Here is a 16,667-nt window from a genome sequence, read left to right on the forward strand (position 1 = left end):
TGGTACACAGGGGAGGAGAGCAGAGGACGTTTGCTTTTAATGGATGTCAGTGGAGAAGAGGCTTCACTACACTGAGTAAACTACTTTAAGAGGAAAGAGCTTAAGTTATCAACAACCTGTTCGCTAATCTTTTGTTAGTTTGACTCTAAACAATACCTTTTTGGGGAAATATATGCAGAACCTTGATAACAAGGTTATTTTGTAAGAGAAGGGAGTGTCTCGACAGGTAGGACCCGTTCACAGCATTACCACCAGCTAATGTGTAGATAGGCTTTAATAATAGGTGTTGTGTAATTATGAGTGATATTGAATATTGTCTAAAGAAAAGAAAATCAATATTTTCTGTCTTTGGCTTTCAGGTTTTACCAGTTATAATAAGACTTGAATGACTATTGCATTTAAAAAATAATAATTATGTAATTATAAATATTGTATTATATTGTTGTTTAATGAAGAAATAAAGATGTGTTCTCTCTATGACAAATTAATTTGATTGAATGGTAATGATTTATGACTGCTGTGTGTATGCCTAATAATGATAACGCCCTTTAATGAAGGCAATCAAAATATAAAGATTTTAATAAATGAATGAATTCTTTCTATGGCTTCCAGGTTTCAACAATTAAATTACAATTATATTTTTAGTAACTCGTATCACTGTTATGTGTGACCAATGAACAGACTCAGATCTAATCTTAGATGTGTTTTACTTCAAGCTCTTGTTACCGCTCAGTAAAGCACAGTCCACAAGCAGCGCAGTCCTACTGTACCTTTACTAGCGATATAACACCAAATATAGAACATTATTCACAAGACCAACACGCTTATGATCCACAAGAAACTGATTAACATAAGCTGGAACTGATGTCATTAAACTTTGAACTGCGTGCGCTGACATCACTGCCGTCACACGATAGGCTGAGGAGAGTCACATGATCCAAGTTAGCCATTACTCTTTCTCCAATGGTAAGAGATACAGACCCTCTCATCTCCCTAATATAAGACCATCTCTGGCTGTGTCCTAGTGGTTACCCAGCATGCACTGCAGCACGAAGCGTTATGTTGATCGTCACCATTGTTCAGATTCATACGCCGATTCTTCATGTCTCTGTGTGTTTGAAACATTCAGTAGCTAAACTTTATAAACTAGGGATTATCAAATTCTGTTCACAGATTCTCAGATGATCACAGAGAGTCACAGAGAGCAAACGATCATTTAAACTGAAATAAACACTTATTAATTTACAAATTCATTGAAACTGTACATGTGTAAAATTAGGCTCAGTTTCTAGATTTTTTATATAATTATGTGAAAATTAGCAAAGTGACAAACTTCACTCTTGTTTATTGATCTGTTAAAGCAACATGAGAGTGTGAGTGTTGCTGTAGTGCTGGATATCAGTCATGTGATCATCACGGCCCAATCACAGCCACCGTACTGATACTCAGATCAACAGCACTCTTACTCATGAGATATGGATTAAATATTGGAAACATGATGAAAGCAGGAAGATCCAGATCTACAGGAGTGACGTTTACTGAATATTGACCGGTAAGATCCTCAGAGAGTCAAAACTACAGAAGAATGGAAAGAGTGTGTGAGTGAAGGTGGTTGTGTTTGTGTGTAGATGTGTGTTAGTTACAGGATCAGAGAACGACACCGTTCCTCCGTCATAGTCCAGATTCACTCTCACACGATCAAGATCCTGTTTAACATGAAAACCAGAACGTGTAGTCCATCTGTACGACACACTCCAGACATCAGTGTTGAAGAAAACACCTCCCTTCCTCTGCTTTGATGCTGTAGTTACTCCAAGAATCCAGAGATCACTCTCTTTAACCTCCACATCCCAGCAGTGTGTTCCTGAGTTAAAACCCTCTGAACCCAGAACACAGAGACTCTGGTCAAATCTCTCTGGATTATCAGGAAGAGTTTGATAGATCCCGCTGAGTCTCACACTGGTCAGATCATCAGACAGGACGAGACCTGGATTTGCAGTGTTTGGATCCAGAATCACAGGAGCTGATGAGACACAATCAACAGATGCTTTTATTCTGATCTTCATATAATGATCAACAGTGAACCCAACACAGATTATTATGAATTATGACACTTTGTATTAATTGATGTTGTACGGCGAATGTGAATGAAAGAATAAGTGTGACTATGTACTACAAGTGTGTGTCTGTCATTGTATTTCTGTGAATGGTATTTTACACGTCCGTGACTTCATGTCTGCAGCTTCAGATTCACCAATACAGGTTTGGGACTATTGTCTGCGAGAGCAAATCTCAACATTCAACCTCAGATTGTTATTCTACAGGTTTCCACACTGGAGCTGTGAGTGTACATGTTCACGTACAAGTACAAATATTTATTGTACAAGTTCTCAAATTCACATCTACATGATCTGGAGGTTTGCTGCTCTTATATCTTCATACCTGCCGCCACCTACTGGTGGTTTAGTGTCATTCTTTACAACATTTCTTATTTGTATATTCAAAAAAATATTAAAAATCTCATAACATTATTAAATGCAGTTGTTTAACAGTGTGTCAATTATTTTATTTAATTGGTAACAGCCTTTTATGGTATTATTATTATAATTTAAGAATTTAATAAAATTTAAGAATTTAAAATGAAAGATGAAGCATATATTTAAAAGTATTAGTGGAAAAAAATGCCCTTTATAAAGGTTAAAATATCATAAATATGCAGATTTAAATTTGTCGAAGCTGACTGAACACTGATTAGAATATTATATGTATATATAGTAGTATTATAAGTATAAAGTATGTAAGTATATTAGTATATAGGTAGTTTGGACACTACTATTTTTAATGTTTTTGAAAGAAGCCTTTTATGCTCATCAAGGCGACATTTATTTGATCTAAAATACAGAACAAACAGTAATATTGTGAAATATTACACAATTTGAAATCATTGTTTTCTATTATAATATACTTTAAAAAAGTCAAATTGTACAAATATTTGGGTATATTAATCGACGATCAGCTCTCTTTTAAGTTGCACATTGATAAACTGGTACAAAAGCTCAAATTAAAAATAGGATGTTATTTTAGAAACAAAGCCTGTTTTTGTTGGAGAACCAGGAGGAGATTGGGTCTCACTGCACTCGATTACGCTGATTTGCTCTATAGAAATGTGCCTGATCGATGTTTGTCTTTGTTGGATACTGTCTACCATAATGCATTAAGATTTGTGACTGGATGTAAGGCATCAATACATCATTGTACAAAATGACAAACTGGTCCTGATTGTTAGTGAGGATATACATTGGCTTATTTTTATTTATAAGTCTATGCTGGATATGCTTCCCTCTTATCTTTGCTCCTATATGTCACATAATATCAGTTCTTATAATTCACGCTCTGGTAACTTGTACTTGTTATCTGTACCTGTGGTTCGGTACAGAGCTTGGTAAGAAGGCTTTAGTTATGCAGCCCCGGACACTGGAACACATACAGACTGATTCACAATTGCAAACTCTGATTTCTGTTGGTGAATTTAAACAATGCATGAACGTTTTGGAAATAAATGCCATAAATTGTTGTCACTGTTTTTAAAATAACTCAATCGTTTAAGTCTATGGTAGGTATAAATTGTACTTTTAAGTAGTGTGATGTTGTTTGATTATGTATATTGAGGATCTTGTTTAAATGTCCCTTGTTGTTGTGCGTATACATATTTGTAACTATGCACTGTTAATATGGCCAGGTCTCTCTTGAAAAGGAGGTTTTAAATCTCAATGAGATAAAAAAAAACGTATAACCTTTGATATTTTTTTCAGGACTCTTATGGCGCTTTTCCACTGCATGGTACGGTACGGCTCGGTTCGGCACGGCTCACTTATGACGCATTTCCACTGCATGGAACGGTACGGTACGGCTCGCTTCGGCTCGCTTTAAATGGTACCACCTCTGTTGAGGTTCCAAGCGTACCGATACTAAAATGTGACGTGAAAACACTGCAGATCACTGATTGGTCAGACAGAATCATCACTACCAGCGTCATTGTATTTACGACACGAGACACTAAACCCGCTAGATTTAAATAGCCAGTAGACAACAGCCAACGCAGTAGCGCCTGTTTTAAAAGTATTTGCTTCAAAAAAAAAAAAAGAAGAAGCTGAATCGTGGTCAGTGGACGAGGTGCAGACGTTCCTCTTGTTGGTTGCCCGAGGAGCGGATGGGGAAACACGGAATGGAAAATTCGCATTTAATATGATACAGTATGTCATGGCAGTAGAGACGGCAACTATAACGATCAGTCCCACCCACTTTGAAGCGGTACTAACTGCAGTGGAAAAGCGAAGCGAGCCGAACCGTTCCGCGCCGAGTCGAACCGATCCGTACCATGCAGTGGAAAAGCGCCAATAGTTAAATAAAGAACAGCATCTATTTAAAATAGAATATTTTCTACCAATAGCCTATACACTACCGTTCAAAAGTTTGGGGTCAGTAATTTTCTTTCTTTCTTTCTTTCATTTTTTTAAAGAAATTAATACTTTTATTCAATAAGGATGTGCTAAATTGATTTTTTTTTTTTTTTTTAAGTGACAGTAAACACTTGTAAAATAAATTATATTTTAATTTAATGTTGTTCTGTTTAACTTTTTATTCATCAATGAATCCTGAAAAAAGTATCACAGGTTCAATAAAAAACTGTTTTCAACATTGATTATAAATCCTCATATTAGAGTGATTTCTGAAGGATCATGTGACACTGAAGACTGGAGTTATGGCTGTTGAAAATCCAGCTTTGATCACAGAAATAAATTGTATATATTTATAAGTATATTAAAATAGAAAACTAATTACTGTAATATCTGTATTTTTTATCAAATAAATGCAGGATTGATGCGCATAAGAGACTTTAAACATTAAAATAGTAGTGTCCACATTTTTGACCAGTAGTACTGTACTATTATCCAGTTGCTGCATAATTATGTTTACTGCATAGTAAATGGTGTATTAATATACAAAGACAAAATACAAGTGACTTGAATATTACTCACCATTAATGCGACTTTAAGTGCTGGTTTTGTGCAGTGCTTTGTAGACAATTAACATCTATTGTTTGACCGACGCAGACTCAGATCGCTTCATTAATGTAAATTCATCTGTTCATGTAATTTTCAAACGATTTATGAATGACCAGAAAATTCCCGCTCCACTGACGATTGGTCGGTGTATTACATGACAAACAGGCTTCAGTGAATTATGTACTAATATTGTAAAATATGTGATATGTTGATTTTTAATTGAATTGATACACTACCTTTTATTATAGAAAAAAAAAGTTTACAAATTGCTGTTGAGTCATATAGGCCTACTCACTGAAAGAGCCCTATCTAACCGAGAGCATCGGCTCCGAGCAGACTGTGGGATATACCTACGTTTACACCAGTGCATTTTCATTTTAAAACCTTTTCTTTTACTATGTCTATGTTTAAAACGCATAACCTTCGCTACGGTTGCGCCTGGTCCACACACACACTACTCCAGAGTTTTAGACCCTCGAAAACGGAGACTGACCTCTTCAGTCAAGACCGAAGCAAGACAGTCACACGTAACCCATAGCAACGACTCCCCAGACTGACAGAAATGTAAAAATAAATGTGAATTTAGGCTACTTTAGTTTTGTACACATTGTCATGTTAATTATAATCAAATAAATTTTGTTTTATTGACCACAATATTATCATTGATATTTGTTTGAGAAGGGCATTGTGATTAATTTGGAAAAAGGGCAGAGGCTCGAGCACCCAAAGCCTCTATGATATATTATTGTTTGTTTTTTTAAAACAACCCAAACACACCTATATACATCTGGATGCTGCATTAAACAAATTCTTAAAGGGAAAAAAATTTGAATAATAAATTAACTCTATAGCTGATTCCAAGTGATCAAGGGCTCAGGCTCAGCCCAGTCTCCGCCAGTAGTGGGCGCTCGTGCAACACAAGCAATGACGTACACCCGAGTGAACGAGACGGAAGTGAGTTGGACTGGAACGCAACCATAGACGCCCATCGGCCGCTGGATCGTACGTCAACGGCGCCGCCATATTTGTCAGGGCAACTTGCCTTTACTCTGATAATGGACTGAAGAAAAGATGCCTGACTATTTACAATAGCCTGAAGCCTGAAGTTTTACAATCCGTCGTACGATCCAAACCAGATCTAGGGGAATTACCTTTCACAGGTAAGACTGAACACACACTCACACACACACACACACACACACACACACACACACACACACACACACACACACACACAATAACTCACTCACTCACTCACTCACTCACTCACTCACACACACACACACACACACACACACACACACACACACACACACACACACACACACACACACACACACACACTCAAAAACTCACTCACTCACTCACTCACTCATTCACTCACACACACACACACACACACACACACACACACACACACTCACACACACTCAATAACTCACTCACTCACACACACACACACACACACACACACAACCACACACTCAATAACTCACTCACACACACACACACACACACACACACACACACACTCAAAAACTCACTCACTCACACACACACACACACACACACACACACACACACACACACACACACACACACACACACACACACAATAACTCACTCACACACACACACACACACACACACACACACACACACACACACACACACACACACACACACACACTCACTCAATAACTCACTCACTCACTCACACACACTCACTCACTCACTCACTCAATCACACACACACACACACACACACACACACACACACACACACACACACACACACACAATAACTCACTCACTCACTCACTCACTCACTCACTCACTCACTTACACACACACACACACACACACACACCTTCCAGATACAGTAGTGACATAATTGCACTTTATTTTGCTGTAATTGCTGCTGTTTGTTGTTGTGTGTTTTAAGTTTTGTTTTTGTTTAGGCCTTTTACAATTACAATAAAGTCTAAAGATAAACTTTTTAGACCCCAATAAAATAAATTTTTAAATCTTCATTTAAAATGAAGTGACAATTGTATTTATTTTTCACTATATTATAAAATTTCTATAAAGACATTTATTGTTTAGGTATGAATAATAAAACAAACACTTGTGTGTTAAATTGCAGCATAAAGTTAGGAGGAAAACTATACATAGAAATAAATTATATGAATGAAAAGAGCCTTAAGATAAATGCTCCAGATAAATGCTTTCAGATAAATGCTTCAGATAAATGCTTCAGATAAATGCTCCAGATAAATGCTTTCAGATAAATGCTCCAGATAAATGCTTCAGATAAATGCTCCAGATAAATGCTTTCAGATAAATGCTCCAGATAAATGCTCCAGATAAATGCTTCAGATAAATGCTCCAGATAAATGCTTCAGATAAATGCTCCAGATAAATGCTCCAGATAAATGCTTTCAGATAAATGCTTCAGATAAATGCTCCAGATAAATGCTTTCAGATAAATGCTCCAGATAAATGCTCCAGATAAATGCTCCAGATAAATGCTCCAGATAAATGCTTCAGATAAATGCTCCAGATAAATGCTCCAGATAAATGCTCCAGATAAATGCTCCAGATAAATGCTTTCAGATAAATGCTTCAGATAAATGCTTCAGATAAATGCTCCAGATAAATGCTCCAGATAAATGCTCCAGATAAATGCTTCAGATAAATGCTCCAGATAAATGCTCCAGATAAATGCTTTCAGATAAATGCTTTCAGATAAATGCTCCAGATAAATGCTTCAGATAAATGCTCCAGATAATTGCTTTCAGATAAATGCTCCAGATAAATGCTCCAGATAAATGCTTCAGAAAAAAACTCCAGATAAATGCTTCAGATAAATGCTTCAGATAAATGCTTCAGATAAATGCTTTCAGATAAATGCTCCAGATAAATGCTTTCAGATAAATGCTCCAGATAAATGCTTCAGATAAATGCTCCAGATAAATGATTCAGATAAATGCTCCAGATAAATGCTTCAGATAAATGCTTCAGATAAATGCTTTCAGATAAATGCTTCAGATAAATGCTCCAGATAAATGCTTTCAGATAAATGCTCCAGATAAATGCTTTCAGATAAATGCTTCAGATAAATGCTTCAGATAAATGCTTCAGATAAATGCTTCAGATAAATACTCCAGATAAATGCTTCAGATAAATGCTTTCAGATAAATACTCCAGATAAATGCTTTCAGATAAATGCTTCAGATAAATGCTTTCAGATAAATGCTTCAGATAAATGCTTCAGATAAATACTCCAGATAAATGCTTCAGATAAATGCTTCAGATAAATGCTCCAGATAAATGCTCCAGATAAATGCTTCAGATAAATGCTTCAGATAAATACTCCAGATAAATGCTTCAGATAAATGCTTCAGATAAATGCTTCAGATAAATGCTCCAGATAAATGCTCCAGATAAATGCTTCAGATAAATGCTTCAGATAAATGCTCCAGATAAATGCTCCAGATAAATGCTCCAGATAAAGGCTTCAGATAAATGCTCCAGATAAATGCTTCAGATAAATGCTCCAGATAAATGATTCAGATAAATGCTTCAGATAAATACTCCAGATAAATGCTTGATAAATGCTCCAGATAAATGCTCCAGATAAATGCTCCAGATAAATGCTTCAGATAAATGCTCCAGATAAATGCTCCAGATAAATGCTTTCAGATAAATGCTCCAGATAAATACTTTCAGATAAATGCTTCAGATAAATGCTTCAGATAAATGCTTTCAGATAAATGCTTCAGATAAATGCTCCAGATAAATGCTCCAGATAAATGCTTCAGATAAATGCTCCAGATAAATGCTCCAGATAAATGCTCCAGATAAATGCTTCAGATAAATGCTCCAGATAAATGCTTCAGATAAATGCTCCAGATAAATGCTTCAGATAAATGCTCCAGATAAATGCTCCAGATAAATGCTTCAGATAAATGCTCCAGATAAATGCTCCAGATAAATGCTTCAGATAAATGCTCCAGATAAATGCTCCAGATAAATGCTTCAGATAAATGCTCCAGATAAATGCTCCAGATAAATGCTCCAGATAAATGCTCCAGATAAATGCTCCAGATAAATTCTCCAGATAAATGCTCCAGATAAATGCTCCAGATAAATGCTCCAGATAAATGCTTCAGATAAATACTCCAGATAAATGCTTCAGATAAATGCTCCAGATAAATGCTTCAGATAAATGCTCCAGATAAATGCTCCAGATAAATGCTCCAGATAAATGCTTTCAGATAAATGCTCCAGATAAATACTTTCAGATAAATGCTTCAGATAAATGCTTTCAGATAAATGCTCCAGATAAATACTTTCAGATAAATGCTTCAGATAAATGCTTCAGATAAATGCTTTCAGATAAATGCTTCAGATAAATGCTTCAGATAAATGCTCCAGATAAATGCTCCAGATAAATGCTCCAGATAAATGCTTCAGATAAATGCTTCAGATAAATGCTCCAGATAAATGCTCCAGATAAATGCTTCAGATAAATGCTTTCAGATAAATGCTTCAGATAAATGCTTCAGATAAATGCTCCAGATAAATGCTTCAGATAAATGCTCCAGATAAATGCTCCAGATAAATGCTTCAGATAAATGCTCCAGATAAATGCTCCAGATAAATGCTTCAGATAAATACTCCAGATAAATGCTCCAGATAAATGCTCCAGATAAATGCTTCAGATAAATGCTCCAGATAAATGCTCCAGATAAATGGTCCAGATAAATGCTCCAGATAAATGCTCCAGATAAATGCTCCAGATAAATGCTTCAGATAAATACTCCAGATAAATACTCCAGATAAATGCTCCAGATAAATGCTTCAGATAAATACTCCAGATAAATGCTCCAGATAAATGCTTTCAGATAAATGCTTTCAGATAAATGCTCCAGATAAATTCTCCAGATAGATGCTCCAGATAAATGCTTCAGATAAATGCTCCAGATAAATGCTCCAGATAAATGCTTCAGATAAATGCTCCAGATAAATGCTCCAGATAAATGCTTCAGATAAATACTCCAGATAAATGCTCCAGATAAATGCTTTCAGATAAATGCTTTCAGATAAATGCTCCAGATAAATGCTCCAGATAAATGCTTTCAGATAAATGCTTCAGATAAATGCTTTCAGATAAATGCTCCAGATAAATGCTCCAGATAAATGCTTTCAGATAAATGCTTCAGATAAATAAGGCTTTGAGCTGCAAATTATCGTCACATTCATTTGAAATTGCCCTGATGTGACATCCTTCCTATGACGTGATTCAAGACAGAACGCTAAAGGAACAAAAAAGTCATTTCCACAATGAAATACATTATGCATATTTCATGTACATTCAATTATATTACATTAGGGTCATATCTACAATTATTAACCCAGAAAAAAACCCAAAACTATGCTTGACACACGTGTCACAATATTTACAATTAATATTTTTCAAGCTATAACTAGTGAGATTCTTAATAATTGGAGACAGAACCTTTTCGTACTCCACGTAGATCATAAACCATTGAAATCGGTTGAGAAATCTAAACTTTATTGTGTGTTTTGTCCAAAAAAGCCGCAGCTCCCCGTTTACTTGTATTTGTTTATAGAGCGGTCTTGCCCTGATCAATATGGCCGACTCGTTGACGTATCGCAGCAACGGTCCAAACCGGCCAATGGGGCGTCTATGTATTTATTATGTCTATGGTCGAGTCCGTCCGTCCGTCCGTCCGTCCGTCCATCTCTGGATGTAAATACCGCAACGGATACCTTATGCTCCATCTTAACTTCTTCTCTAGACAATATCTGCCCTCTCTCCTCCAGGCCAGCACGCGCTACTCCCTCCAACCCCTGGTTGTCTGAGGTTCTTCGTGAACATCGGACCGAACTCAGGGCAGCGGAGAGGAAATGGCGCAAATCAAAAGACACATCTGACCTGAGTATGTATCAATCTCTCCTCTCTTCCTTTTCTGTTGATATTCATGCTGCAAAATCTTCATACTTCCACAACAAGATCAACAGCTCATCCAACACACGATCACTCTTCAAGACATTCAACTCTCTCCTCTGTCCACCTCCACCACCACCAACCTCCTCTTTAACTGCTGACGATTTTGCGAACTTCTTCACCAACAAAACAATAACTATCAGCAGTCAGTTCTCAGCTCCACACACACAGGAACCCAGACTGACCACTTCCACAGCCAATATCCCTCTGTCCTCCTTTTCTCCGCTAACCGAGGAAGAAGTATCTACACTTCTCCTCTCCAGTCATCCTACCACCTGCCCTCTAGACCCCATCCCCTCACACCTTCTACAAGCCATCTCTCCCACACTTCTACCAGCACTCACACACATCATAAACTCATCCCTACATACTGGCACTTTCCTTACAGCATTCAAACAGGCTCGGGTTACTCCACTGCTTAAAAAACCAACACTAAACACATCATCTGTAGAAAATTACAGACCTATCTCTCTCCTACCATTCATTGCGAAAACACTTGAAAGAGCTGTTTTCAACCAAGTAACACCCTTCTTGTCTCAAAACAACCAGCTGGATGTCAACCAATCTGGCTTCAAGAAAGGGAATTCAACTGAGACTGCATTACTGTCGGTCACAGAAGCCCCACGGATCGCAAAAGCTGCTTCCAAATCTTCAGTCCTCATTCTCCTGGATCTGTCTGCTGCCTTCGACACTGTGAATCATCAGATCCTTATGTCCAGCCTCTCAGCACTGGGCATCACAGGAACTTCCCTCCGCTGGTTCGAGGGCTATCTCACAGGTAGGTCCTTCAGGGTTGCATGGAGAGGCGAGGTATCCAAAGCACATCAACAGGGGTTCCCCAGGGTTCAGTTCTTGGTCTGAACCAAGAACTTCTCCATCTACACCACATCACTGGAACACATCATACAGGCACATGGTTTCTCATACGACTGCTATGCTGATGAAACACAGCTCTTCCTCTCATTTCAACCAGATGATCCCACAGTAGCTGCACGGATCTCAAGCTGTCTGGCGAACATCTCGACATGGATGAAGGAACATCACCTGCAGCTCAACCTGGCAAAGACTGAGCTTCTCGTCCTCCCTGCCAATCCGTCTCTACAGCACGACTTCACTATCCAGCTAGAATCATCATCAATCACCTCATCAAGGTCGGTCAGAAATCTTGGAGTAACGTTTGATGACCAGCTGACCTTCACAGATCACATTTCAAAGACAGCTCGATCATGCAGGTTTGCACTGCACAACATCAGGAAGATCAGGCCTTTCCTAACCGAGCATGCAACACAACTTCTCGTCCAGGCCCTGGTCATTTCTAGGCTTGACTACTGCAATGCTCTTCTGGCTGGACTTCCATCATGTGCAACTATACCTCTACAAATGATTCAGAATGCTTCAGCTCGTCTTGTCTTCAACGAGCCCAAGAGGGCCCACGTCACTCCTCTGTTCATCTCTCTGCACTGGCTACCTCTCGCTGCTCGCATCAAGTTCAAGGCTTTGACGCTTGCTTACAGATCTATCACAGGCTCAGCTCCCTTCTACTTTCACTCACTCCTACGAGTCTACATCCCTACCAGAAGCCTACGATCGGCCAACGAGCGACGTCTCGTGGTTCCATCACAGAAAGCCACAAAATCACTTTCCAGAACATTCTCATTCACAGTTCCATGCTGGTGGAACGCTCTCCCCACCCTCATCCGGAATGCAGAATCCCTGACAACATTCAAAAGACAGCTGAAAACCCATCTCTTCCGTGAGCACTTAACCTCATAAAAAAAAAAAAAAATCTGCTAAATGACTAAATGTAAATGTAAATCTATCTGTCTATCTATCTGTCTGTCTATCTATCTCTCTATCTACAGTATCTATCTATCTATCTACAGTATCTATCTGTCTATCTATCTATCTATCTATCTATCTATCTATCTATCTATCTGTCTGTCCGTCTATCTATCTATCTATCTATCTATCTATCTATCTATCTATCTATCTATCTATCTATCAATCTAGTCATGAAGAACCTTTAACTCTCCAGTTCAGATCTCCTGCAGTCAGACTCACTGTTTTGGACGATGTCCTGGATCTTCTTCCAGACTCTGAACGGCAGGTTGCCCAAGTATCGTGGCACATGAATCAAAGCTCCAGAAGCCTTCTGTGGATCCGGCTGTGAGATCTGGACTCTGGAAGAACATTCAGGAGTCAGAACTGCAGTGGCTTTGGATCAGAACCAGAGAGACCAGAGACAGGAGCAGATCACTCACCTTTCCATTGAGACTGGAAACTCCTGCAGAACAAACACACCATTTATCATCAAGAACTCAATCAATCAACCAATGATCAACCAATGATCTGAAATCAGACCTTCAGAAAGCAGACGTCATTGGCTTTCATCATCTCCTCCATGTCTTTGATTGTGTGTGAAAGAGCTGAGATGTGTATGTTCATCTCCTCCAGCTTCTCCTTCATCATCTGCTTCTTCTGCTCCTCTTCCTCCCTCAGTGCAGTGACTGTAGCTTCTTCTTCATCTCTGAGAAACTGATGAAGCTTCTCAAACTGCTGTTTAATCTGACGCTCTGTGTGCTCAGCTTGAGACTGAAATCACATCACATTCACTTCAATCATCTCAATCGACACACGTCAACACTTCACATCATTCATATCAGAGATAAACTCAGATACCCGACATAGAACGGATCCAGAAGCAGATTGATGCTCGTCATTTACAGAAATAATCAACTGGAATCCATTATATTAAATCATAACTGTATACAGTGACAGTATACATGACTCTTGATTCTGTTTCCTCACCTTGATGTGTTGAACTGTTTTCTCAAACTCTCCTTTAATGTTTTCTCTGTGTTTAATTTTCTCTTGTAAGGTCTTCAGTGCTGTATTGAGCTCCTCCTAGAATTGAACAAAAAACACCAGATTACAATGAAGAGAAGAAGAGAAGACAATACAGTGATATGATCAGTGATCGAAAAATTATTTGCCCCCATCCTGATTTCTTCTATTTTTGTGCACATCTCATACTAAATTCAGAATACTAGATACAGAAATGAAAACCTATAAAACAAAGGCAGCTTGACTAAACACAAAGTACAGTTTGTAAAAGACATTGTTATTTATTGAAGTAAAAAGTTATCCAATAGCAACAAGGCCTGCGTGAAAATGAATTTGCCCCCGTAGTGACTAATCCCTCAAATCTATGAAATGTATTTATAATGTGGTTCAGCTGGACTAAACACAACCAGTCCTGATTACTACAGTCATGTTCAATCAATCAACACTTAAATAGGACTTTTCCAACAGCATCAAGCTGGTAAAATGTCTTAAAGTGCCTCTATTATGTTTTCCCCCCGAACATTCCCTTTCAGAATCTCAGATCTTCAGTCTGTAAGTTGAAGCTCAAGGAGCAAGAAAGTGATTCAAAGCACAGGAGTAAATCAGCCTCTGAACGGCTCAAGAAAGCAGATCAAGTTTTAGTTTGTCCTCGTCAAAGTCCTGACTTGAACCCAATTGAGATGATGTGGCAAAACCTTAAACAGGCAGTTCATGCTTGAAAACCCTCCAATATGGCTGAACTAAAGCAGTTCTGCAAAGAAAGACAGTTATCACAAGCGTCCGGCTGCAGTTATTGCTGCTAAAGGGGGTGATTCGTTTTTCACATGGGTGATAGGTGTTGAAAACTGTATTCTTTGTTTACTCAGTTTGCCTGTGTTTTATGTTGTATTTTGTTTTAAGATGTAAATTAAAAAATTATTTAAATTAGTATGAGACACAAAAACAGAAGAAATCAGGATAGGGGCAAATACTTTTTCACAGCACAGTAAATGTCATATAAAACTGAGTAAAATAGAGAAATATTGCATTAATGTAATATGTGTGTGTGTGTGTGTGTGTGTGTGTGTGTGTGTGTGTGTGTGTGTGTGCTCACTACTCACTGAATGTGTGTGCTATAATTCTGAGTATGGGTTCCCTTCACACGTCACTTTCACTTACATGTGAAACAAGAGACATTTGTCTTACCTTATATGATGGAACCACTTCACTGATGGGTCTGACTGTGTGATTGACGTGTTTCTGTGAAGTAAAGCACACTATACACACAGGCTGTTTGTCCTCCAGACAGAAGAGTTTGAGTTTCTCACTGTGTAAACTGCAGATCTCCTCAGATCCTGATGAACGCGTCTCATTTCTCTCCTTCAGGAACGACTCACACAAGTTTTTTAACGCCAGATTAAGAGGAGGTTCATGTTTTGAGGATCTTCTCCTGCAGACAGGACACTCCTGAGTTTTCTTGGTTCTCCAGAACTGTTGAAGACACTCTTTACAGAAACTGTGACTACATGATAAAACAACAGGAGCCTTGAAGATTTCACAGCACACGGGACAAGAAAGCTCTTCAGCAGAGACATTTAGTGAAGCCATTTTCACCGTTTGAGCTCCAGCAACACAAACTTTACTTTCACTTTCTGAACGACGGGTTTAAAAGTGAATAACCTTGAGAATCACAGCGATCTGCTGTCTGTTCAGAAACAAATGTCTCACAAATCCTTCTTGAAAGTGTTTGTCTTCATTCTCCACTTATCGCTGCTTCTTTATTGCTTTTGTCGAGAGAGAGGAGAGTCAGCATGACAGAAAATAGAAATGAGTCAGTCTCTTCCTGGTAAGTGTTGTAAGAGGGTGGAGTTTATGATCACATGTGGTTCAAAGACCAACATCAGGATTTCTTCCAGTTAAATTTTAACAAAACTTGCATTGAAACTTTCTCAGGTATAATGCTATAAAACCTTGAATCAAACACTAATTAAAAATAATAAAACACAAATATTGACAACAAAAATACTCAAAGACACTTTATTTGTGTTTTATTTATTGCTCTTTATTTGTCCATAGTTTATGTGTTCAAGTATCCAATGACTTACTTGAGTTCTCTTACGAGAGGTTCTCTCGTATTGCGTAAGTTAGCTTATGCTACGGGTAAAGTCATCTTTTCTCGAGATATGAAGCCAAAAAATTATCCTTAACCCTCTGGGGACCAAGCTGTTTTTGGGGCCCTTGAGATGTTCTGACATGCTCTGACATTTGTGCTTTTTTCAGTTATTTATAAACATGTTAATGGCAAAGGTGTAAATTCACTCTATATAGCACAAACAGGCCTACCATAATATGCGAGCAACATGTATGTAGATGTTTGTATTTTTAAGAGAATAATGTTTATGCGTGGTTATTTAAAAAAATAAAAATGAAAGTTGCTGAAATAAGACCACAAAACTCATACAAAATATGTGCCCACAAGACTTTTGACTAATGGATGTTTTCTCTTGGAGTTCTAGCTTCAAAATTATGTGAAAATAGTCTTGCTTTATCGTTCACAAAAAAAAAATACATTGATTTAAATGGTGTAAAACAGGTTTTGCTTGGAAAGCCAATATGCGAGGGGGAGGAGTAGTTTACACCTTAGTCCCACCCACTCTGCATAATGACTCTGCATAATTAGCCATTCATTCAGGTGTGACACTGACTGAGCCACAATGCAAGGACAAAATAGCCTATATATT

General features: G+C 38.0%; 1 protein-coding gene across 1 annotated transcript; it reads right to left on the reverse strand.

Annotated features, from left to right (window-relative positions):
- Nucleotides 1-605: 605 nt before the first annotated feature.
- Nucleotides 606-15,788, reverse strand: LOC309479420 (nuclear factor 7, ovary-like). The gene is made up of 6 exons (XM_082143551.1): nucleotides 15,133-15,788; nucleotides 13,912-14,007; nucleotides 13,465-13,695; nucleotides 13,365-13,387; nucleotides 13,165-13,283; nucleotides 606-2,023 (listed from the first exon to the last, which is right to left on the reverse strand). Exons 1-6 carry the CDS (start codon nucleotides 15,532-15,534, stop codon nucleotides 1,536-1,538), a joined length of 1,359 nt encoding a protein of 452 aa, XP_081999677.1. The 5' UTR covers nucleotides 15,535-15,788; the 3' UTR covers nucleotides 606-1,535.
- Between the last annotated feature and the right edge of the window lie 879 nt (nucleotides 15,789-16,667).

The sequence above is a fragment of the Leuciscus leuciscus genome (genome assembly GCF_965113295.1).
Source record: "Leuciscus leuciscus genome assembly, chromosome: 17".
Lineage (NCBI taxonomy): Eukaryota > Metazoa > Chordata > Actinopteri > Cypriniformes > Leuciscidae > Leuciscus > Leuciscus leuciscus.

What these genes read in the sequence shown, in the direction of transcription:
- LOC309479420 (XM_082143551.1), bottom strand. Translation starts at nt 15,534, where the DNA reads ATGGCTTCACTAAATGTCTCTGCTGAAGAGCTTTCTTGTCCCGTGTGC. An exon ending in AAGTGGTTCCATCATATAAG is followed by an intron (nt 14,008 to 15,132) that starts GTAAGACAAATG and finishes GTTCAATTCTAG; the next exon opens with GAGGAGCTCAATACAGCACT. An exon ending in TTTCCAGTCTCAATGGAAAG is followed by an intron (nt 13,284 to 13,364) that starts GTGAGTGATCTG and finishes ATGTTCTTCCAG; the next exon opens with AGTCCAGATCTCACAGCCGG.